At 36.5% G+C, this 23,909-nt stretch overlaps 1 protein-coding gene across 8 annotated transcripts in view; it reads left to right on the forward strand.

Moving 5' to 3' along the window:
• The window catches only part of atp8a2 (ATPase phospholipid transporting 8A2), a 60,980-nt gene that overhangs the window by 21,850 nt on the left and 15,221 nt on the right, over positions 1-23,909 (forward strand). For all 8 annotated transcript variants that reach the window (XM_084399055.1, XM_084399056.1, XM_084399059.1 and 5 more), the window contains 21 exons: positions 68-179; positions 828-996; positions 1,148-1,275; positions 1,661-1,738; positions 1,827-1,915; positions 2,065-2,109; positions 2,225-2,300; positions 2,401-2,506; positions 3,008-3,090; positions 3,192-3,241; positions 3,345-3,414; positions 3,784-3,868; positions 3,952-4,091; positions 5,600-5,738; positions 6,522-6,586; positions 16,458-16,630; positions 19,656-19,839; positions 20,069-20,179; positions 22,156-22,230; positions 23,115-23,237; positions 23,763-23,841. In XM_084399055.1, coding sequence (XP_084255181.1) covers positions 68-179; positions 828-996; positions 1,148-1,275; positions 1,661-1,738; positions 1,827-1,915; positions 2,065-2,109; positions 2,225-2,300; positions 2,401-2,506; positions 3,008-3,090; positions 3,192-3,241; positions 3,345-3,414; positions 3,784-3,868; positions 3,952-4,091; positions 5,600-5,738; positions 6,522-6,586; positions 16,458-16,630; positions 19,656-19,839; positions 20,069-20,179; positions 22,156-22,230; positions 23,115-23,237; positions 23,763-23,841 — 2,180 coding nt within the window. The remainder of the gene's footprint in view (positions 1-67; positions 180-827; positions 997-1,147; positions 1,276-1,660; positions 1,739-1,826; positions 1,916-2,064; positions 2,110-2,224; positions 2,301-2,400; positions 2,507-3,007; positions 3,091-3,191; positions 3,242-3,344; positions 3,415-3,783; positions 3,869-3,951; positions 4,092-5,599; positions 5,739-6,521; positions 6,587-16,457; positions 16,631-19,655; positions 19,840-20,068; positions 20,180-22,155; positions 22,231-23,114; positions 23,238-23,762; positions 23,842-23,909) is intronic.

Raw genomic sequence — 23,909 nt, forward strand, 5'->3', positions numbered from 1 at the left:
TAGTGTGAATTTAAAATATAACACACATACACACAATTCATTCAGTGACCATGTGCTTGAATTACAGCCCAGTTCCACTCGGGCCGGACCAGGTGCTGTTACGAGGCGCCCAGCTCAGGAACACGCAGTGGGTTGTGGGAATTGTAGTCTACACTGGACATGATTCTAAACTCATGCAGGTAAGTGATCTCAAAAAAGCTGGATTTGTTACTGTTAACTAAAACTATTAAAGTAATTTTCGTTAATTGAAAAAAAACTGAAATAAAATGATAAAATAAGTTGAAGTAATAAAATTACTAAAACTGAAATAAATATAAAAGCTAAACAGAAATATTTAAAAAACAAACGAAAATGACAGAAGCACATAAAAATTACTAAAACTTAAAATGAAAACAGAAAAATTCTAAAATATGAATAAATACAGCAATAGTATATAAATAATACTAAAATAACTTTTGGGAACATAACAAATGAGTAATGAAGGAGTTTTCTTTAAAAAAAATTAGTAACAGGAAAAAAAAGAATTATTTGAAAGAAATGATATGTGTGATATGTATGATCAGAGTGTTATGGTATTGCAGTCATTTACAATGACACAGTACTTTTTTTGTAAAGGTTAATCATAATCAGATACATATTTGATACAGTCTAGACTATTTTAGTAACTTGTATAGATTAAAACATGGGGTTATTATATATGTAAAGTCTCTAATGCTCACCAAGGCTGCATTCATTATTATTCAAATTAATTAAAAATAATTTTTACTGACCCCCAAACCTTTGAACGGTAGTGTATAGAGCATTAATATAATGTTTCCATCCTGCAGAATTCCACTAAAGCTCCACTGAAACGCTCTAATGTGGAGCGTGTGACAAACATGCAGATCCTGGTTCTGTTCGGGATTCTCCTGGTCATGGCGCTGGTCAGCTCCATCGGGGCCGCCATATGGAACGAACAGCACACGGATAAGGCTTGCTGGTACCTTTCCCGTGCAGGTAAATGTATTTTTTTCCACTTTTAGATGTGGATTCATAATATTTATTCTACCTTTTCACTTATTGCCACATACTAGCCCTAAATAAATGGTTTTGATAATTTTGCATATGTTAATGTTTATAAAATAAGCTTATGTCATTGTCTATCCAGGTGACATCTCCCTGAACTTCTGGTACAATCTGCTGACCTTCATCATCCTCTATAACAACCTGATACCAATCAGCCTACTGGTTACTCTAGAAGTGGTCAAATTCACACAGGCTCTCTTCATTAACTGGGTAAAATAAGACTAAATATCACCGATGCACCGAAATGAAAATTTTGGGGCGAAACCGAAAATCTTTGATGGTGGGATTGGTGAAATATAAACATTTAAACGATAAAAAAAACTGTAATGACTTGTTTTCATGACAGATTTATTCAAACATACACTAAATAATGAATACATCACTAATAGGTTAAGTAAAAAATATAATGAATGTGTAATACAGTGCATATATTTATCAAAATGCTCCTCTCTAGAGTTATTTTTTGCATCACTCAATGTTAAAATACATTTTTCAAATGGTACCAAAACCATGAGCAGAGAACTGTGATTCAGACTGAAACCTTAGAATTTCAACCGTTATGAATGAATGCTTTGTTCTTCCTGCGTATTTACAGGATGTTGAGATGTATTATGCCGAGACAGACACTCCCGCTATGGCCCGAACATCCAATCTGAATGAAGAACTAGGCCAAGTGAGGAGAAGCTCTTCTTGTTAACTTTTACAAATGTTAATCTACCTTGACTCCAGTACGCCTCATTCACTGTCCTTTTCTTTTTCAGGTAAAATATCTATTTTCAGATAAGACTGGCACTCTCACCTGCAACATCATGCACTTTAAGAAGTGCACCATAGCTGGAATTACATACGGGTAATTGTGGTGTTCTTTTGCTTTCGTACATCAATACACTCACATTATCCTTGTGCTTTGCATCGTTCTAGCTCTATTAGAGTGCATTGATCTGTTACTTTTTGTTTATATTTGTGTGAGTGGCCACTGATCTATAACGCTGTCTCCAGGCACTTCCCAGACCTGGAATGCGATCGATCCATGGAGGACTTCAGGTCAGATGCCGCTGATTCTATCTGTCCTGTACCCTGGCAAATATTACGCAGAGGATAATGTGCATTATGAAATTATGTTGTCCATTACATCTTACTTCTGTCTGTCTTTTTGCAGTCATCTTCCCTCTACAAGTCATAATTCTACTGAGTTTGATGATCCTGCACTTATCCAGAACATTGAGAAGAACCATGTAAGAGCTTTTTAGGTGTCCTCTGTTATACCTGGGATATTAAAACACAGGTTCTTGTGCAACATGTATGTTAATAGTTAAAATCTGTCCTTTTCTATAGCCCACATGCCCCCAGATCTGTGAGTTTTTGACCATGATGGCTGTTTGTCACACTGTTGTACCCGAGCGAGAAGAAGACCAACTAATCTACCAGGCTTCCTCACCAGGTACCGCAATATTCTTACTGGTTTCTAATTGGTATTTGAAGTTTCTCCTTCAGTTTGATTTAGTAGTTAACCACTTAATTATCACGCTTAAAATCGGTTTCATATAATTGAAAAAATTTATTGACACAGAACATTGTCACAATTTCACTAATCATTCAACATGAGTTGAAGATCCTGAAGAAACTGTATCATGGTTTCCATAAATATCTTAAGCAGCACAACTGTTTTCAACATTGATAATAATTAGAATGTTTCTTTAGCAGCAAATCAGCCTATTAGAATGATTTCTGAAGGATCATGTGACACTGAAGACTGGTGGAGTAATGATGCTGGAAAATCACCGTTGCCATCACAGAAATAAATTACATTTTAAAATATAATAGAAATCAGTTATTTTGAATTGGTATTTTACAATATTACTGTTTTTACTGTGCTTTTGTCATTAAATAAATGCAGCCTTGGTGACTTTTGACTGATGTTTCCGTAATCTTGTGTTTTCAGATGAAGGAGCGCTGGTTAAAGGTGCCAAGAGTCTGGGCTTTGTTTTTACTGCACGAACACCACATTCAGTCATCATAGAAGCGGTTAGTGTGTGTTTTCTTGCCATTAATAATAAGAACTCAAAACGTACTGTTTGTATGTTTTTGTATTAAATTTGTGCTTTTTTATTGTGTTTGTTTCTCAGAGAGAAAAAGAACAGACATATGAGCTTCTTAATGTACTAGAATTTTCCAGGTAGGAAACAGCTGTGAACTCTCACACCATCACACATGCAACATCACAAACACACATTGCTGTGTTTCAATGCATGTGTCTTTTTTTTTCTTCTTTTTTTTAGCAATCGCAAACGGATGTCAGTGATTGTCAGAACACCTACAGGCAAACTTCGACTTTATTGCAAGGGAGCGGTGAGTGTTTCATAAACCACATAATTAGCGTGGAGACAGAATGTCCAGTAATGTTCAAAAGTTTGGGGTTGGTAAGATAAAAAAAAAAAAAAGTTGTCTCTTAAGCTCATAAAATACAGTAAAACAGTAATATATAAAACATTTTTGACATTATTAATGTCTTTACTGTCATTTTTTTTTAATGCATCTTTACAGAATAAAAGTATTGATTTCTTTAAAAACAATATTACTGACCCCAAACTTTTGAATGGTAGTGTTTACACTACATATACATTCATATTTTGTTAGTTTCACATAATTAATCATTCCTTATGATGTTAAAGCTTACACAAGCCATAGCAATGTAATGATGCTATGCATGTATTACAGGACAATGTGATTTTTGAGCGTCTGAATGAGACGTCACAATATAAGGACCTAACTTTGGCCCATCTGGAGCAGTTTGCCACAGAAGGTGAAGAGTTTCTCAAGCCTGTCATTGTTTGTCACAGTTTATCTTCTCTTTGGATTAACTTTGGTTTGTGTTTGCATGCGCAGGGCTACGGACACTTTGTTTTGCGTATGTGGACCTTGAGGAGGGGGCGTATCAGGAATGGCTGAAGGAGTACAATCGTATCAGCACTGTGCTAAAGGACAGGGCACAGAAACTGGAGGAATGCTACGAACTCATAGAGAAGGTGCATAATATATGCCATGCTTATCACTAGAGAACAGCTATTATATTTGATCAAAGGATTGTTTGAGAGATAGTGTGCGTTTACTCTCACCAATCCAGCCTTTTTACTACAGGACTGATTCACATAGATGAACCACATTTTGTTACACACGGTGTAGATCTGAAATCGGACCTCTTAGACAGAACTGAGCAAAACTATGAAATGATATCTTTTATATTTGTTAGGAATAATTGGCAAGAAAATTCATGGACTGTCTGTCGCATATGGCAAGAGATGGCCATAGAATCACCAAGAGTCAGATATGAAATGGTGATAGATAGATAGATAGATAGATAGATAGATAGATAGATAGATAGATAGATAGATAGATAGATAGATAGATAGATAGATAGATAGATAGAGTCTGATGCTGAGATTGTAAATGGGTGTGCTTCAACTGCAGTGCTTTTATTGGTCAACAGGTGGCACCGTAACATTACATTTTCACAGCTATGAACTCATATTGTGCAGAAGGTGGTACTCTGCTGTTCTCTCATTAACTGCTACAAGCTATTAACTCACTGACTCCCCATCAGGCCGGATTACACAGTATTGCAAAACTTGGAACTTACTGATCAGAGATCTAAGCCCCAGGACACAGACGCTGTTATATAGAGCAGTGAAAATCCAGTTTGTTGGGTTTTGTGTGCTTTTCAGGGCTCTGGCCCAGATTAGTAGTCTGAGGACGGGTTGGTATACCACAGTGAGGATAATTACCTGCACCGGTCTGCCAAAAGCCCCATAAAACCAGAGTCAACAACAACACTGCTGTGTTACGTCTGCACACACACATAAATACACTAAACACTCCACAAATATTCCCTTACATACACATACATGGAGGGAAAGAGAAAATAGAAAGAATTGGATAAGAAATGGTAAAAGTTGAAGAGGAGTAAATGAGAGCAGATGGAGTGAGAAGGTGTGAAAGATGTTGAGGTGTTGTGTTACCTGGCTTTATTTAGTAGAAAGGTTTTCTTTTCATAGAGTTCACTTTTCTAAGAAATCAGACTCAGGATTTTTGCCTGTGGAGAATAAATTAGAATTTAAAAATCCCATAGAACTCGGTCAATATCTAGAAACCAGGATATAATGAAGACTTTAGGGTCAGCAAGTAACACCCTAGTACATCACCCATAACACCCTTGCATCATAATCCAGTTCATTTTCTGAAGTTAGTGAACAGGATTCAGAATTTGAAATTTAACAAAGAATTAATGAAAATAGTTTTTATTTTCTGCTGTAATTTTAGTTTGAATTTAAATACATATAATTTTACACTATAAATCATCCATAAACATTTGATCAAACACACAATGTGGGATATTTTCCAGAAACAAGACTATATTAATAATTAGACCAATAAATGTAATCTAATCAAATGAATACTGTCCAGTTAAATTCAGAGTCCAATTTTCTTCTTCCATCTTCCTCTTTCAATTGTTTTCATTCATCTCTTTGTAATTCAGAACTTGCTGTTGTTGGGTGCCACTGCGATAGAAGACCGGCTGCAAGCGGGAGTCCCGGAAACCATAGCAACACTCATGAAGGCCGACATCAAGATCTGGGTTCTGACTGGAGACAAGCAGGAGACGGCCATCAATATCGGTGTGTATATAAAAATCAAATGTAAATTAATGTCCCAGTTACACTTAATGTTGTCACATTTTCCTGGTGAAATAAACATAAAAACAGTAACAATTTAAACTATATATTTTATTTGTGATCTGGTGTTCAGCTGTTCTTTTTAATAGTCAACTTATTTTCGGATCATCAGTCATCAAGCTCAGTAAACACTGGTCACAGACATGTTATTATAACATGGTTTTGCAGTTGTGGGTGTTTGACAATCATGGCAGCTCCCAGGTTAATTTTAAACATTTAGTCCTATGCAAAAAAAACTTGTCAGCTGGGCAAGAAGACCAGTTAAACCACTGAAACCAGACAAGCAAACCACCTTAGACTGGTTTAAGCTCAGCATAAAAAAAGACACCTTTTTTTAAACTAAAACTGGAAAATAAGCTTTTCTTTTTAATATATTACATGTTTTATTTCTGGTTTGTTAGGAAACTTTTTGTATAATTGACATATTATATATATATATATAAATACACACATATGACAGAATACAATATCAAACAGACACCGATTGAAAACCCACAAACAGACTCCCAGATTAATGGAGATGTGGAAGGAAGGTCAGACAGGCAGTCAGGCGGGCGCTGCAGACAGACAGCTCAAAATAAATTGGGTGAGACTGGAGATAAAGCACTGGACAGCAGACAGGCATTAGTGGGTAATGACAGATATACAAAGAGGTTAAGTTGTTGTTGGGGTGTGTATGTGTGGCTTTGTGTAACGCCTCTACTGTAACCCTCCTCTGTGCCTCAGGTTACTCCTGTAAGCTGGTGTCACATGGCATGTCCCTCATCATCGTCAATGAAGATTCCCTGGATGTAAGTACATATCGTGTATGTGTGTGTGTGTTGTCTCTGGAGGACGTTGGGTGTGGACGGGTGAAGAAAGTGTGTGTCTTTTTGTTCTTGTTCTCAATGATGACACCAGACACTTTAATTACCTTCACCTGTACATGATGAAAGCCATGATGGATCATATGTGCTGTGAAAAATGACATACTTTTGAGTGTGTAACAGAAGAGTAGGCAAGCTTTGGGACATAGTTATGTGCATGCTGTCACAGTTTAAACTGCCCTGTCAATCATCTTGTCACGGTTAAAATATAATTTATTTTCCTGCCGTTTCGGAGAGAAATGTAGTAGTTCTCATGCGGAGAGCTCTCCTTGTGTGTTTGCAATTTGCATAATGATGCATTTAAAAGTTAATGACCAAAGGTATTATTACAAAAGTTCGCAATGCTGTTGCAAATTAAATATAACGTGGATAACATTGAATAAAAGTCTTTTCGTCAGGTTAGATACTGATAATGAATCACTCAAACACCTTTATCTAAACCTCTGTACTTAACCGTCGGACTCGCACATCCGTCATGTTTGTAGCTTTTTAACACTTTTTATTCTTGTTTGTAGTTCTAATCGAATCCTCGTCCAACGCGCAATAGGTTGTGGGGAACATTAGCCGTTAGAGTGTGCAGGGATCTCCACTTCGGAAAAAGTAGACCATCCGGATATCTTTGGAATACTCATTTCAACATACTACGATTTGGGACACACTAATTCTAATTTCGAATACTATTTGGGACGGATAGTATGTGAATTGGGACGCAGCTCACTCATTAAGCACTTGAGAAAAAGCTGAATAGCACACACAGGTGTATCTTTAATTAGAAGAACATTTCTGTCCCCTAGGTTGATTTTAAAGGAAGAATGCTTTAAGGAATGCTTATGAATCTAGTTTTAAAAGGTGAATTATAATAGCTATCAATTTTAGCTATCAATCTCTTTTATAATGTTTTCCTTATTTTTCCTCTACTCGGTTGTAGGACAACTAGTCCGCTCCTCTATTTTTTTTCTCACACACAAGGTTAATTACTTCCAGGCAAAGATAGTCATACTAGGGAGCTTGTAAAGTCTCAGATCTCTCAGTCGGCCAGACAGCAGAGCATCACTCACTCACACACATACACACACAGACTGAGCAGAGATCTGGAAGCAAAAGCTCCCAGGAAGAAACAGGATGACTGTTATGCGTTTTAATTCCCCCCCCCTTGTTTAGAAACACTGATAACGGTTTGTAAAAATACAGTTGGCAGATTTTTGGCTCTTTTTTGATTCCAGTAATTTTGTTTGTAAAATGAAAACAGTATGTTCAGTTGTTGTTGGATTGAGGCTTTAAGAGGCCATGCTATAATTGTAAATATAATTATGGCTGAAGGGTATTGTTACCCCAGCATCAAATTGCTTATTTTAAACTCTCATATCCATTTGCAGATGAGAAGCATGAGTTTGCACAAGTGCCGAATGTTGCATGTAATAAAAATGGTTGCTGTGATGGCAAAGCTGAATTTTCAGCATCATTACTCTAGTCTTCAGTGTCACGTGATCCTTTAGAAATCGTTCTAATATGTTGATTTGCTGCTTGAAAACATTTCTTATTGTCAATTTGTCATCAATGTTTTTGTGGAAATAGTGATGCACTGTTTTCAGGATTCGTTGATGAAAAGAAATGTCAAAAGAACCTTTATTTAAAATTGAAATGATTTGGAACATTATAAATGTTGAATAAAAGCTGGATAAATGTATCAATTATTCTTTCAAATAAAATCTTCCTGACTTAAAACATTTGAAACTGTAGTGTAAATAGAACAATTTAAATAGATATAAATATTTTTTAGCAAATATAAAAATGCATTTCTAAGAATACAAATGTATTATTCTTTTGTGGTGGGGCCAGTAAAAATATTAGAAGGAAAAAAAAATATTGATCCTGATCAAACGGATAAATATAGAATGGCGCATTTTATTTACTCCACATGTTTTAGCGCAGCTGCTAGGATGAATTGACCAATCAGCATCCAGAACTTTATATATTTTATAAGGGCATATTAACCATTCCCATTTTATCAGTATTACTTGCCAGGTCTTTTCATTTGACTTGTTTGTTGATGTCAAAAACATGTGATGAAAATTCAGGCTCAATGTGAATAGTCCCATTAGGCTCAATCTGAAGCCTATGGCCCAGCAACAAGATGTTGTGGTTGTAATGGGTGGTGATTAATAAATGATAGTGTTGTTTTTGTTCTGCCCCTAATGGGCTGCCATTTGCAGTAGTCAATATTGTACTTTTGAAAATTGTCCAACTACATTATAGGATTTATTGAATGAGTGTTTAATGGCTTTTTTTTTTGGACATTTTATGCCACTAGTAAAAGATTGACATTTTAAGGAGATGGGCGGTTATCGTCTTGGTTAAAACCTCCTAAAGAATTCTTTCTTATCTTATCGAGCTCTTAAAATAACCCACAATACTTCAGACACTGCTGGGGTGAGCCTAATGTCACAGCTGTAGTGTGTTGGTGTGTGTGTGTGTGTGTGTCAGCTGCCGTTTCATGTAACGCACAGTTGGGCCAACACATCACGGTCCTTCATGTCTTCCTCCTTTCTTTCTGTCTGTCATCTATATAATGCACAAATAAGTTCGTCATTGTTGATGGTGTGATTGGTCAATTTTCTTGGTCTCTCCTGTCACACATCTCCTCCTCCGTCTGTCAGTGGCTCCCAGATTTACAGGAACAGGGTGTGCATTAGAGTGTGTTCGAGCATAAGTGTGTGTGTCGAGTGAGGAGTAACGCGATCTCCTTTTGGCGCTCAATCTCGTCAAAACAAATTCTGCCAGCAAAGCCTCCTGGGTAAACATGATGGCTTTTGACTCAGACTCTGTGACAAGTTCCATCTGTCACTCTGCTGTGACACACACACACACACACACACGGTCCCATTCAGACAGCTGGTGTCCTTGTAACACACATGGAGTTATTCTTATCCAAACATTTTCTTTGCCTCCTTCCTTTGTCGTGCATATTCTTTCCGTGGCCCACACATATTCACTCTTACTTTCCCAGACACACACACACACACACACACTGTCTGTCTGATCTTTCTGATAGGCTGCATTCCACGTTTGCTGTCACACAGCCTGCATTACATGACTTACACAAACATGCTCACTGTAGTCGTCATTAATCATACACACACACACACACAGGTTGTGCTCCTCTTTCCTCATCCCTATGTGTAATATGAATATTAAACACAGAACTAAGAGGTCAGCACATGCGCAAGACGGCTGACATGTAATCGAAATCTCTGTCACGCACATTGTTTAGGGGCCAGAACATTACAGGCATCCACTTTGTTTATGTTTTATAGGTATGGGAGTGTTTCTGGCATTTAAAGGGATAGTTCACCCTAAAATGAAGATTCTTACCGTTTAAGAAATTACCATTTATTATACCAATTACCTGTTATGAGGTTATTTTGTCTGTCAAACACAAAAGTAGACATTTTTGAAGGTTCATGCAGCTATTGCTATACAATGACAGATCATAGCGCCTACAAAAACAACTTAAAAGTACCATTAAAAAATTGGCTCATACGACTCTTTTTATGTCGAAACCTTGTGAGGGGATTTTTTTTTTTTGTCCTTTTTAGAGCTTCACTTTAAAAAAGTTTCTCTCTTGCCATACAAGTTCAGTGTTCATTTAAGCTCATTGAAATTGTTGTATTGTCAATGTAATCTATACGTCATTTATTGAAAGGATAGAACATTACTTGCAATTTCTGAGGGTATTTTAAATAAAAAAATGCCTTTACAATAACAGCAATCTTCAGTCATGATTAATTCAGATTATTACAAAGCCTCTTGTATGTTCAAAAAGTTCCTATGTAATAAAAGTATTATGAGCACAGGCTTTCATTTTATATATGTGAACCTGGACCACAAAACCAGTCACAAGTCGCACGGGCATATTTGTGGCAATAGCCAACAATACATTGTATGGGTCAAAATTATCGATTTTTCTTATGCCAAATAATCATTAGGATATTAAGTCAAGATCATGGTCCATACATTTTTTGTAATGTAAATATATAAAACATTTTATTTTTGTGAGTGAATACAGCACAATCGCGAACTTTAAAGGCGATTTTCTCAATGTTTCGATTTTTTGGCACTCTCAGATTCCAGATGTTCAAATAGTTGTATCCCAGCCAAATATTGTCCTATCCTAACAAACCATGCATCAATGGAAAGTCTATTTATTCAGCTTTCAAATGATGCTTGATTCTCAAATTCAAATTTGTGACCCATGTGACTGGTTTTGTGGTCCTGGGTCACAATTATACCGTTCAAAAGTTTGTGGTCGGTTGGGATTTTTTTAATATAAGCCGTGTGTGTGTGTGTGTGAGAGAGAGGCCTCGCTGCCTTGTGCTGTTTATGACACAACTGCCATGCTACACTGCCATTGAACAGATAAGGTGACCTGTCATATGTCACAGCAGTTGCCCTTAATGTCTCACTAACTGTGTGTTTGTGTGTGTGTGTTGTGTGTGTGTGTGTCTGTGTGTCTGTGTGTGAGATTTCTCTATGAATGGAGAATGTGATCTGTGATATGTAACACCAAAGGGGCCTTTCTCTCTATTCTAAATATAAATGTGATAAGATCCCTTTCGCAGGAACCTGAGAACACAACAAAGCCCCAGTATGTGTGTGAGTGTGCGCGCTTGTACAGTAGTGTGTTCTATAAATGTATGTGTGTTTGTGAGAACATGTACTCTATTCAGTTCCCAGCACAAAGATATACAGAAAATAACATTTACCTTGGATCATGAAATACATTCACTTTTGATATCTGTCAGGGAATGACATAGAAAAATGTACAGCACATCCAAAATAGGGGAAGTCTGGAGTCTAAATGAGTCCTTAATGGGTAAAACTCTAGTTTTCTCTAGAGTGTCGCAAGAGTTCCTAGCAAAAGGTCTTGATAGAAATTATAGAATAACAATGAAACTGCATCACCAGCAGCTGTCCAATAGTGTCTGTCCACTCATTCCATCCTGTCAAACACATTTCACCACCTGAACTTATTCAGCACATGGCTGAGTCCCACACAATTTGGGAGACACTAGTACTAGTCTTTCATATTGTTTATTTATTTACCATTTATTTTAAGTAATGTTCTAATCTTTCATTAAATATGCTGAATAATAATTAGACCTTTTTTTTTGTATGTAAAACTAGAGTTAAGTTTTATATTTTTGTTTTACTTTTACACATTAAAAAAAGTATGGGTTTTTTTTATTTAGAAAAGTGACACTGACATTTGTGATTTGCCATTTCCCTCTTTTAAGAGCGTAAAACATCTACTATAATACAATTGAATAATTATGTTGCTTGCAAAATATTTTAGTGGTAACACTTTATAATATGGTTCATTTCATTAACATTCGTTAACGCATAAGGCATCACAAACTAACAATGAACGTTACACATATACTAATGTGTTTTTTATTGTAGTATATTTTATGTTTTAAATATTAACATTAATGTATTATGAATGAATATTGAACAGTAGTATTATAAATTAACATTAACAACCTTATTGTAAATTTTTACCATTTTATTTAATTATTCATAAAGGACTAGTCTTGCATCATTTATTTATTTATTTATTTATTTATTTATTTATTTACTCCAAGGCCCCGCACTGTCCACAACAATATTCAAAAGTTCCATTACTTTAAGCAGGGTTCCCACGGGTCCTTGAAATCCTTGAAAGTTTGTGAATCTGAAAAAAAGATTTCAAGGCCCTGGAAAGTTTTTGAAAATAAACATGCATAGATACTGGTCCTTGAAAGTGCTTGAATTTATTTTGTGCAAGAAGTTTTCTTTAAATGACATATTATTCCCTCCGGTCCGCTAATGTTATTTCGTCAACACTTCGTGGCCTATGCACACTAGCTTGCTTGATTTACGTTAGTTACGCGCATTTACTCGTTGCGTTGCGTGAGTTACTTTGTGTTGTACGTTGCCATGTTCACACGCGCAAAACTGTAACAATGTATCTTACAAGTGTAACATAATGTAACCTTGCTCTCACTTGAAATGTGTCCCCAAATTAAGTCCTTGAATTTGAGGCTATTGGACCTGGAAAGTCCTTGAAAGGTCCTTGAATTTGAATTTAACCAAGGTGTGGGAACCCTGTTTAAGTCATTTGTGAAGGAAAGATTTTTACAAATATTTTTGTCTACATTGTGAATAAAATATATTGGGAGGATATTCCTTTTGTATTCATATGTGTACACTTTATAAAATGCCTAAAGAGTTTAGTGTTTTTTATCATTTTTTGTCAAAGACTACATCCTGATCAGATTCAGAACAATGATCAAAGCACAGTTGGAGTAGATCGAGTCCATCAACACCCCTAAATATAGTCGACATTTTATTCAGTAACATTTGGCAGTTTTGATTTATATGCTGTTTAACGTTGGTGATGGCATTACTTTACATATGCATCTGCTTACTTATGTTTCTGCATCTTCGTTCACATGTGTTTTAATCAGGAGATTCAGTAATCTTTCAGAAGATGCCATAGCGCCACCTACTGTATTACAGTGAAAACATGGAAAGCCGGAAAATTCCGTCAATTGCGGAGAAAGAGTTAAAGGGCTAGTTAAGGTAGTAAAGACATCATTAAAGTAATCCATGTGACTCCAGTGGTTTAATTCACGACGCGAGTGCATTGTTTGCGCACAAAAAAAAAAAAAGTACCACTCGATTAACAAAATTATAATAATTATAAAAAGAGCACCACGATGCGTGCATGTTTTGTTGTCGCAAGAGCAGACTTTATTGTGTGAACGTGCATTGGAGATTCATATTTTGTAAATAAAGTGGTACAGTAAATTGTTTTTTCATCTTGAGGACCCCTTGGAAGTTTGCTCAGGCAGGAATTTTGAAAGTTTGCTCAGGAACCCCTTTCCTAAAGTATTGGCAAGGTTATGGAGAGTGAAACTGTATGGCTTGAGTTTGCATGAATGGAGGATTAATTCTGTGTTCAGTGTGTGGTTTCTGGTTTGCCCAGGGATTAAGATTTAGTGACTGTTGGCGGTTCCCATGGACACAGCGCTAGCAGCCGTGATAGCTAGAGGTTTGACTGGCACGTTCTTCAGGCTTATTAGCACCTCTGTGTTGGAGTATTAGGATGTTTACTGCAACGCAAAGCTAATTGCTCACACGCACACAAACCCACGCACCCACTCATACACAAAGATTTAGAAGGTCATTAATGTGGTCATTTAATTGTTAAATAAATAAGATGTGCAAACAGTCCTGTTAGTCCCTAAAATCACACCCTGGTGAGAGACACATTGACACGTCCTGTCTGAAGTTAATACTAAATCTAAGCAGCCGTGAGTGTCTAATGGAGAGAGTGGAAAAGAGAGAGCTGTCTTTAATAATAAACTGAGTTAGCTGGGAAATTTTGTCGGTAATGAATTACCAGTAGCAGTTTTCTTAGGCCACTGTTTACACACTGAGACACTTTCAGCACTCAGTTGATCCATAATCAGTCTTAATTCTTTCATTACGTTTCTGTTTTTTTCCCCTCATGTTTTCCTGGGAAAGGTGAAAGCAAACAGGAATTCCTGAATGAAAAGATAAACACACACAGGCAAAACATGTTCGGGTTGAGCTGAAGAGAGGAGATGAGCTCTAGTTACTCAGGAATCTTGATGGATGATCTCAGCTCCGCTATAAACGGTGTTCCGAAACCTATCGAGCTGCTTCTCTTTCTACTGCCTACATAGACAGCTGCCTTCTGAGGGAACAGAAGTTCCTAACTATCTATCTTGGAATGCTCTACATAGACACAAACATAAATTGCGTACCACACATCCACATATGAGACTCAACTTGCAATTAGTTTAAATAGAGATTGATGTTAGCATGTTGCTAAGCTAACGATTCAATAATCATCATAAGCATACAAATACAGACAAATATTAAATAAAATATGATTTTAGTGATGCTTTTTCCACTGAGCTCACTTTTGTGAAAAAGATGTTCACTTTGGCATACTTTTAAAAATAGTACATATTATGGAAATGATGTACTTGCATAGATATACTTATCTTTATACAAGTACAAAGATAAGTATATCTTTTAAAATGCCAAATAAATGGCATTTTAACACTTAAACACTTAGTTTTTTAACACTTAAATGCATGTTTATTTACAATTAAAATAAAATATTTTATAGTTTAAATTTAGATTAAATGCAATTATTTATTTATTTTCCCACTTAAATAGGACTTTAGGACTTGCATCTTAATATGCAATTTCATAATTTGTCTTTGAAATATGGTTTAAGTTTATTGTCAAATGTACTGTCAAGCATTCATGGTAATTAAATCAACTTTAATGTAATTTCTATTGAAACGTGTATACCATGTATTTAAATTGAATTGTAATTTAACTTTTGAATTGATTTAAAATATATATTAACATTAAAATGTAATATCGAATAACACACTACAGTTTAAAATTATAATCAAGTGCTTTGCATGTGCTTTAGTTTTTAGTCAACACTTAAAAATAAGTGTACTTTAAACTTTTTTTTTTTTTTTTACTTTTAATTTTACATTTTCAAAGGGCATTTTTTAAAACTGTATTGAAGTGTTAAGAAACAGTCATGAAAATGTACTTAAGTTTCCTTTTACTTCATTAATATTGTATTATCTGAAAGTACAGTTTTTAAATATATACTTGGAGGTACACTACAATTAAGCGCACTTCTTTTTCACGAGGACAGCACAGTGCATTCTGGGATTGCCTTTATTGCTACAGTGGGTCTTAGAAGAGAACATAATTAGGTTTCCTGCCTTTTAGAACAGTCTTTGCATCTAAAGCACAGATATAATGCCTACTTATGTAGGCAGCTCACTAAGTTTTGAAGCAAGTCAATCGTTTCGGCAAGATATTGATTAGAGCTGGCAGTATGGAGTGAATTCATTCTCTGTGTTGCACAAAGGCTGTCGTAGCGCTGACAGAGACTTCAGCAGCTGCGTTCATGTGTGTTTGTGTGTGTATGCGTGTGTGGCCGCCAGCGCCGTGCCTTGTTGCGTGCTGCGTCGTCCACATGGTTCTCGTTACAGAATGAAGGATGTTTGTTTTCTCTATTAGTGATTCTGTCCCCATTATCAAGATCTCAATCAAAAACCGCCTGCAACCACAATTCAATAAACGCTCTCAATTTTTATCTCTCCATGTCTTTTCATCTCACACATTGCCTACTTATCTAAATGCGGACATACCATAGACATCTGTTGTTTTTATAAAATGCGAACTAGCTAACATCAGATTTCTTGACAAAGTTTCCTTTTCTTTCTTCCCTTCCTCCATCCTTTATCATATTTCTAACTCTCTCTCCCCATATAAAGTTGTTGGTGGCCAACAGTTCATGCTTTCGAGTTCTTTAAGGGCTTAGAGTGTCTCGGGTGACAGGATGATGTGTAACAGGTGTGTGTGTGTGTGTGTGAGAGAGATTGTGGCGCTAACAGCCCCAATGACACCACTTAAAACATCCCCTTCAACTTCCTTTGGCATTGCACTCTTGCTCTGATATGTGTGTGTGATCCATGTGTGTGCGTGAGAAGAGCGTGAAGTGTAGTGTTAGAGAAATAAATGTGTGCTGGCATGTTTCTCAGGAAGGGATTGAAGTACTTTTATATAGCTATGGACATGGTTTAGAAATTAAACTGTAAAAATGACAAATATGAACAATGTAGTGTAATATATTTATGGGTTTTTTAGTATGTGTGGTTATACATTTTCTCCCTTTCTTGCCCCCCAGGCTACCAGGGCCACACTAACAGCTCATTGCTCCTCGCTGGGCGACTCTCTGAGGAAGGAGAACGAGTTGGCGCTCATCATAGACGGACAGACGCTAAAATACGCCCTCTCTTTCGAAGTGCGACAGTCCTTCCTGGACCTTGCGCTGTCTTGCAAGGCTGTCATATGTTGCAGGTATATAGACAAAGACACACATAAACATCCCCACAAATATATCAACATCACTGCCTTAATAAACAAGCTAGTGATAAACCCAGAAGTCATTGCTCAGATGTTGCACGTGAAGCTTTGACGAATTAATGCAGGTTTTTAAGAGAAAGAAAAATAGGAACAAATTATTGACATCTGAATCAGCAGAGGCAATACAATTGTATGTTGATAAATAATAATTAAATGTGATTATTTAATAATCTTTATATTATTTACAATATTTAGTATATTATATATTATATATATATATATATATATATATATATATATATATATAATATAGTAATGTGTGTTTTTTTAACTTATTTTTACAGTATTATACACAGTGTACTGCTTGTACAATATTTGTATATATAGATCAAATAATATCAAATAATTTGATGCAAAATATTTGAGTTAAAATTAAAATCGACTTGGAATGCAGACTTTATTATCTTGGCTAATCTGAGCAGTTTGAGACATGCATCTTTTTTGAAACTCTAGAGGAGACACATGTAAGATTATTAGGTTTGTTTTTTTATTAGGAAAAAATAAGAACGTCATAAGCATGAGTCTCAGTTTGCTCTCCATATAATCTCATTGTTTTCTAGGAGAGACATTTAAGATTTTAAAGAGATCTTCTCTGGGGTTTGTATTTGTTATGGGTGTTCATTCAGGCATTAGCACTGAACAGCCGTGCTTGTGTGTGTGTACTGCGTGTGGCAGTGCATGTGTGTGCGTCTTTAAGCAAAAGGTTGTGTCTTGCCCTGGGTGACTAAATAACTGGTGAAAATAAGCGCTTGGCTCCCAGAACAGAGAGGCTGTGCAGAGGTAATGTAATATACTGAGCTCTGTGCAAATGTCAAACTAATGACTCACTTACTGTCATTATACACTCACACATACTCTCACACACAGGTAGACAATGCAGTCATTCACATCACATTGTTGATTACTGTAAATGTTTATCTGAACATAATCTGAATATAAATAAGTGTGCTGTAAGCTTCAGACAGCTCTGATTCGATAATAAAGTGTGTTTCCATCTGTGAGAGGGAGTAATTGACTTGCTGTTGCATGAAGCCCATATCCGGACTGTGGTCTCCAAGGCCCTACAAACCGACTGAACCAGCCCTTCCAGCACCCCCCACACTGTCCCGAACTGCACATATTCACAGACAACCAGCAGAGAGGAGCACAAATGTGTGTGTGTTGGAGAGAAAGTTTGCATCTGTGTGTGTGTGTTACACGCACGGTTTCCTGAGTTCACACTCTGTTTGTTTAAAGAGCTGCTTTAACCTTCTTATTTTCTGCTCAATTCCACCATGGAGAACATTAGCCCGCCTTTCATCTGCCTCCGGCCTCCGATCTCCCCCCATCTCACTGTGAGCTATAGAGTTATAGTGGAAAAAAGGGTGGAATTGATCAACGCAATGACAAGAGAAAGTGCTTTGGGGAGGATTTGTCTTTTCGATTTTCGATTTTTATGAGTATACCATGCTCATGATATTAGGGAGATCATACGTGTCTGTACTAGCTCATACTTTTCTGGCCAACTTTGAAACGTATTATTGCAGCACTTCTAATATTACGGTCTCCTTTTGGTTTAGTATTTGTGCTGTAGCATTTCTCAATTTTTGTGTAACAGCTGCTAAATGAATAATGTAAATGTGTGTCAATGATCATTAATTTTCCTTTTAAAATACAAATCTCATCCAACACCTTCCATTGGGAGAAAGAGAATATAGTTTAATAATAGCTTCCTGATTACATGTCTCCAAGCTTCACTAAAAGTTGCTTGAAATGTTTTTTTTTTTATGTTTTGATACTGTGTTCCATAGCACATTTACTTCAAAATACGTTGGTAAATGTCCCAAAAAACAAAACAAGTTATTTTGGAAAAAATACATGGTGGTACTATAATTTTGGCATAAATATTTCATCAGAATATACAGCTAATGTTGAATGGCTGTCAATAAGGAAAGATGCTTTTTATGGTTCCAGAGTGTATAGTTATGACAATAACTAGCAAATTAGGAACAATCAACCTAGGATCCCAAAGGAAGCCTTTTGTAGTGCCGGATCAAGCGAAATTGTATATTTGTATAAAAATATATTTTAACGTGTTTAAGATACAGACTGAGGTAGAAGGCTTAATTGGTTAGTGGTACAGTATGCTAATGCTGCCTTCACAGAATTATCATAAATACGAGTTTCCTAGTTAAAAACTGGACATGAACGCCCTTTGAAGTCGGATTTACCACTGGGGATCATTTTGATATCCAAGTTCCCGAGTTGTGAATAAACTTTAAACATGGCGGAGGGGAAAAGGATTGCTTCTGTGACTGGTATTCTTTATACATTTTTTTCCCACAACAGCTGCATCTCCTTGTCATTAAAGTAGTGGATATTTATATGAATAATCATTTGAAGTGTATTGTATGTTTTTATGCGTAGCAAAATAGCCTATATTTGACCTAAATTCCAGAACTGTCAGCAAGCTATCTAGATAACGCGGTAATTGTTTAAATGGTTGTCAATGTATAGGACGCTAAATATAATTATGGTTTTAATAAGATTTTCCCAGTAGATAAGCAAGAAAAAACATGGTGTTGTTTATATGGTTATCAATGAATGGGAAGCTAAATATAATTATAGTTTTAATAAGATTTTCCCAGTAGATAAGCAAGAATGGTGTCTGGTGTCCCCCATGATTCCTGTTCTTTCCAACAACAAAGCGCTTGAGCGCTTTGTTCCATTAAAAGTGAATTATGTTCCAGTAAAAGTTCTTTTAGACAATTGAATCACTTTGGGGTCTAAATTGTTCATGACACCGAATCCCTTGGTCACTTTACACTTCTCTTTTGCTGTGTGATGACATCATCAATTTTATGACATTGCTCATTGATGCACATTCTAAAAGGTTTTTAAGAACAAATGTGAATTTGTTTAGTGCTTGTTTGCTGATATGTAACTTGAACGACTAACTTTTGTCATATTTTTCTTTCAGGGTGTCTCCACTGCAGAAGTCAGAGATTGTGGACATGGTGAAGAAGCATGTGAAGGCCATCACACTGGCTATCGGAGACGGAGCCAACGACGTAGGCATGATACAGACGGCACACGTGGGAGTTGGCATAAGCGGGAATGAGGGCATGCAGGCCACCAACTCATCTGACTACTCTATAGCTCAGGTCTGACACACACACACACACACACTCACACTCATGTAATTCATTATTCTGTGACTCGGTCATACACACGCATCTGATCCTTAAAACTGTAATTATACTACCACAGCACAAAACACACAGCAGTCTTCTGCCCACAGCGCTGTTGTATCCGGGTAGCTGATCCTGCAGTAATGGTTCACATGTGTTCCTGCGGGCAAACTAATTCTTCTCTCAAACTCTTTCTCTTTAGTTCTCATACCTGGAGAAGCTTTTACTGGTTCACGGGGCTTGGAGTTACAACCGGGTCACCAAATGTATACTGTACTGTTTCTATAAGAATGTGGTTCTGTACATCATAGAGGTGCGTACATAATATCAATCAAGTGTGTGTGGGACTTTTCAAGGGGTAGTTTACTCAAACATAAAAATTCTGTCCTTATATGTCATCATGTTCCCAACCCATATTTTTTGCTTACTTTTTTTTAAACACAAGATCACGTGAAAGATTCATGCTGCTCTTTTCATGCTTTGTGTTAGGTATGAACAGAACTTTCTAGATGCAGGGTTTGTACTTAAAGTCCTTAAACCCTTGAAAACAGTCATATTCATGAATAATTAAGTGCTTTAATTATTGACAGACAATATTTATGAAATTTGTGTATAATTTCTTTGGAAAAAAAACAACTAATACAATAATTTTATGCAAATTAATATAAATATAGAGCGATTTCTCATGGCTATGAGTGTGAAGTTGTTCATATATTTCCAAGTATATGATACAGCTTTCATTCTTCAGGACAATCATATATTAATGGAAAAAATCAGTTTGAATGAAGAAAGCGATATCTTTGTCATAGTATCTTTTCAATGGTTAAGGGAATTTCCCATGACCGGGACATGCTCTTCTATGCACTGAAAGTTCTAGGGCTTCATCAGTCATTGCATACTTTGCATGTGATGCACTTTATTTGTACCAGTTTGTTTTATTAGTATACTTTTATTTATCAATTTACCTGGTTTAGAATTTGAAAGATAATAAAGATATTGTTTTGATAAGCAGGATCTCTAATTGTAAACCTTGAAAACCAAAAAAGTAGTGCTTGTAAACCATATAGAAATAGCTTTTTGGGCATGCAGTTTTTTAAAATGGTTTGTTCCTTCACAAACAGCTACAAGTATCATCAAAAAATCAGAAATTAATTGGTCAAAATGTGTGGATACCTTTTAAATAGATAATGTTATAAACACACAATTAATTTTTGCATTATGCATTTTCGAAAAGAAAGTCATACGGTTTGGAATGACATGAATGCAAGTAAATTGTTCATTTATCTTTTTGGGCAAACTGTTCCTTTGAACAACATAGTTTTGCCTTTGGAATGTGTTGTACTTACATGGAATGAGATCAGAAAACTTTTTAAAGAGGGTCGTCTAATGAGCCATTATCCACACACACAAACACAAACATGCTTGCTTACTCTTTTTTTTTTCCCCCTGATCCTTTTGCTTGGTTTTTTTTTCACACAGACACCCTTGCGTACATTAAGTAGACTGCTTGCAGCTGTTTATGGAAGTGTTTGACAGTGATAAATGAGATGCCCCCTCACTAGTCTCTGCTTTCCATCACACACACACACACACTCGCAGGCACAGACAAAGAGCCGCTGACCCCTATCTATAGTGGCTGGGTCCTTCCAGTTCAAAACTGCATACCAGATACACTGTCATCCGAGAGCTGTGTAAGTGTGTGTGTGCGCTAGGTAGAGTGTTAGCTTTACTGACAGGGTCACCATGCTGTCCGGTGGAGCTTTTGTCAGCTGTGCCACCCCCTAAAATGGCAGCAGGTGCAGAAACATGCCCCCTCACCCCCCCTGAGGACTCGGCCTCTGTGTATCGGACTGTGTGCTGATGTGGGTGGGTGTGTGCGTTATGGGAAGATCTGGGTAAAGGTTAAATGTTTAGATGTCTCTATATTTTTGGAATGCGATTGTCTGTGCACATCTGTCAGTGTATTTTGGGGAGAGGGGTGTTTTGGGGGTCTTACTGAGGATTAGCTTCCAGCAAAGAAGAGCTTTAAAGGTCAAAGTTCACAGAATGTCTTTGTCTTCGTAGCAGAGACATTATGGGGGATGGATAGCAAGTGTACATGTGTATGAGTGTGTGTGTGTGTAGCCTTTTGTTTGTATGAACTGACCTCTGCCTTGAGTTTGATGTTGTCCGAAGCACTTTGCTAGAGGGTTTCCATGTTACTCGTCTTATTCGTGCCATCTATTTATCACAGTATTGGTTATCTTCACTTCTGTATTTTTAACAAACTTCCTCCTCTTTTACCCGCAGCTTTGGTTTGCATTTGTAAATGGTTTCTCTGGACAGATCCTGTTTGAACGGTGGTGCATTGGCCTGTACAATGTGGTACGTGTGTGTGTGTCTCTGTCTCGCTCTTATTTTTATGTTCATATGTTTCAAAAATCTGAGCTGCCTACCAATACATAATTTTAAGGCATCTTAGGTGCACTTCTGACAAGGCTTTGGCAGCATCAAATGTATCATTCATAAAGACAATCCCAGAATGCACTGCAGCAAATTTCGTGGAAAAAGTTCCAACATGGTCAAGATAATTCTCAGTAATAGTGATAGGCCAATATCAGCCTATCTTTGACCCGTTTATTTATCAGAAGACAAAAGGGTCCACTTTGTAATTATAATGTGTAATAAGTATTTAATATACTGAGTGTCATTAAAATATATTAAATACATTTTTTATGTTTTTGAAACATTATGCTCATCAAAGCTGCATTTATTTGATAAATATACAGTAAAAACAGTAATATTGTGAAATATTATTACAATTTAAAATAACTGTTTACTATGTGAATATATTTTAAAATGTAATTTATTCCTATGATGGCAAAGCTTAATTTTCAGCATCATTACTCCAGTCTTCAGTGTCACATGATCCTTCAGAAATCATTCTAATATGCTGATTTGCTGCTCAAGAAACATTTCTTGTTATCAGTGTTGAAAACAGTTGCTTAATATTTTTGTGGAAATCTTGATACTTTTTTCAGGATTCTTCTATAGAAATTAATAGAATATGTATAGACCGTTTAAAAGAACAGCATGTTTTTGAAATATAATTCTTTTGTAACATTTAAAAATGTCTTTACTGTCACTTTTGACCAATTTATGCATCATTGTTGCTAAATAAAAATATCCTTTTCTTAAAAAAAAAAAATATATATATATATATATATAATAAACTACAATACTTTCATGAAAGTTCATGTATGTTTCAGATCTTTACTGCTCTCCCTCCTTTCACGTTGGGGATAGTTGACCGGCCATGCAGTCAGCAGAACATGCTGCGATTCCCTCAGCTGTACCGCATCACACAGAACGCAGAAGGTTTTAACACTAAGGTACCGTACACCAAGAGTTCAGTAGTCAAAACTAATGCTCAATTTCAGTCACAAATTACTCATACTGACACAACAAATACTATGAGACCTATAAATCTGTCTGCAGTGACTGTTTGATTATGTGTGATTATTATCACCACGCTTGTCTACATCCTGTGCTATAATTGATTATCACGGTCTGATGTGGTTTACAACGTCAGCGTGTTGTTTGACTTGTAATTTCCCTGTGGATAAACAGCAGTGCAAGAAGAAGCTCTGCTGCCATCCAGATAATAATGAGATTCATGAGGCTGAAATAAGACAGTCGTTCATTTATAGCTGAGGATCAGTGTTTGTATGTGTGTGTTTGTGTGTTTTCGGGGTGATCTGGGGGACATTACACTAGCTGTGCAATTGCAGAGAAGCTGTTTGTGTGGGCTTTGTGTATCTTGGCATTAGTTTGTCTTGACTGACTCTCCCCCTCTCCCGTTCCTGCTTTCTGTCCCTCCCTTCCTCTCTCTTTCATTGCCTCTTTCTCTTTTCCAGGTCTTTTGGGGTCACTGTATAAATGCTCTCATTCACTCCATTATTCTCTTCTGGTTTCCACTCAAAGTCCTGGAGCACGGTAACTATCTCAAGCACTCACAAGCACACATGTAGACCACTCCGGCTTGAGTGTGTCAATTGCTAAGT

The sequence above is a fragment of the Rutilus rutilus genome (genome assembly GCF_951802725.1).
Source record: "Rutilus rutilus genome assembly, chromosome: 24".
NCBI classification, from domain to species: Eukaryota; Metazoa; Chordata; class Actinopteri; order Cypriniformes; family Leuciscidae; genus Rutilus; species Rutilus rutilus.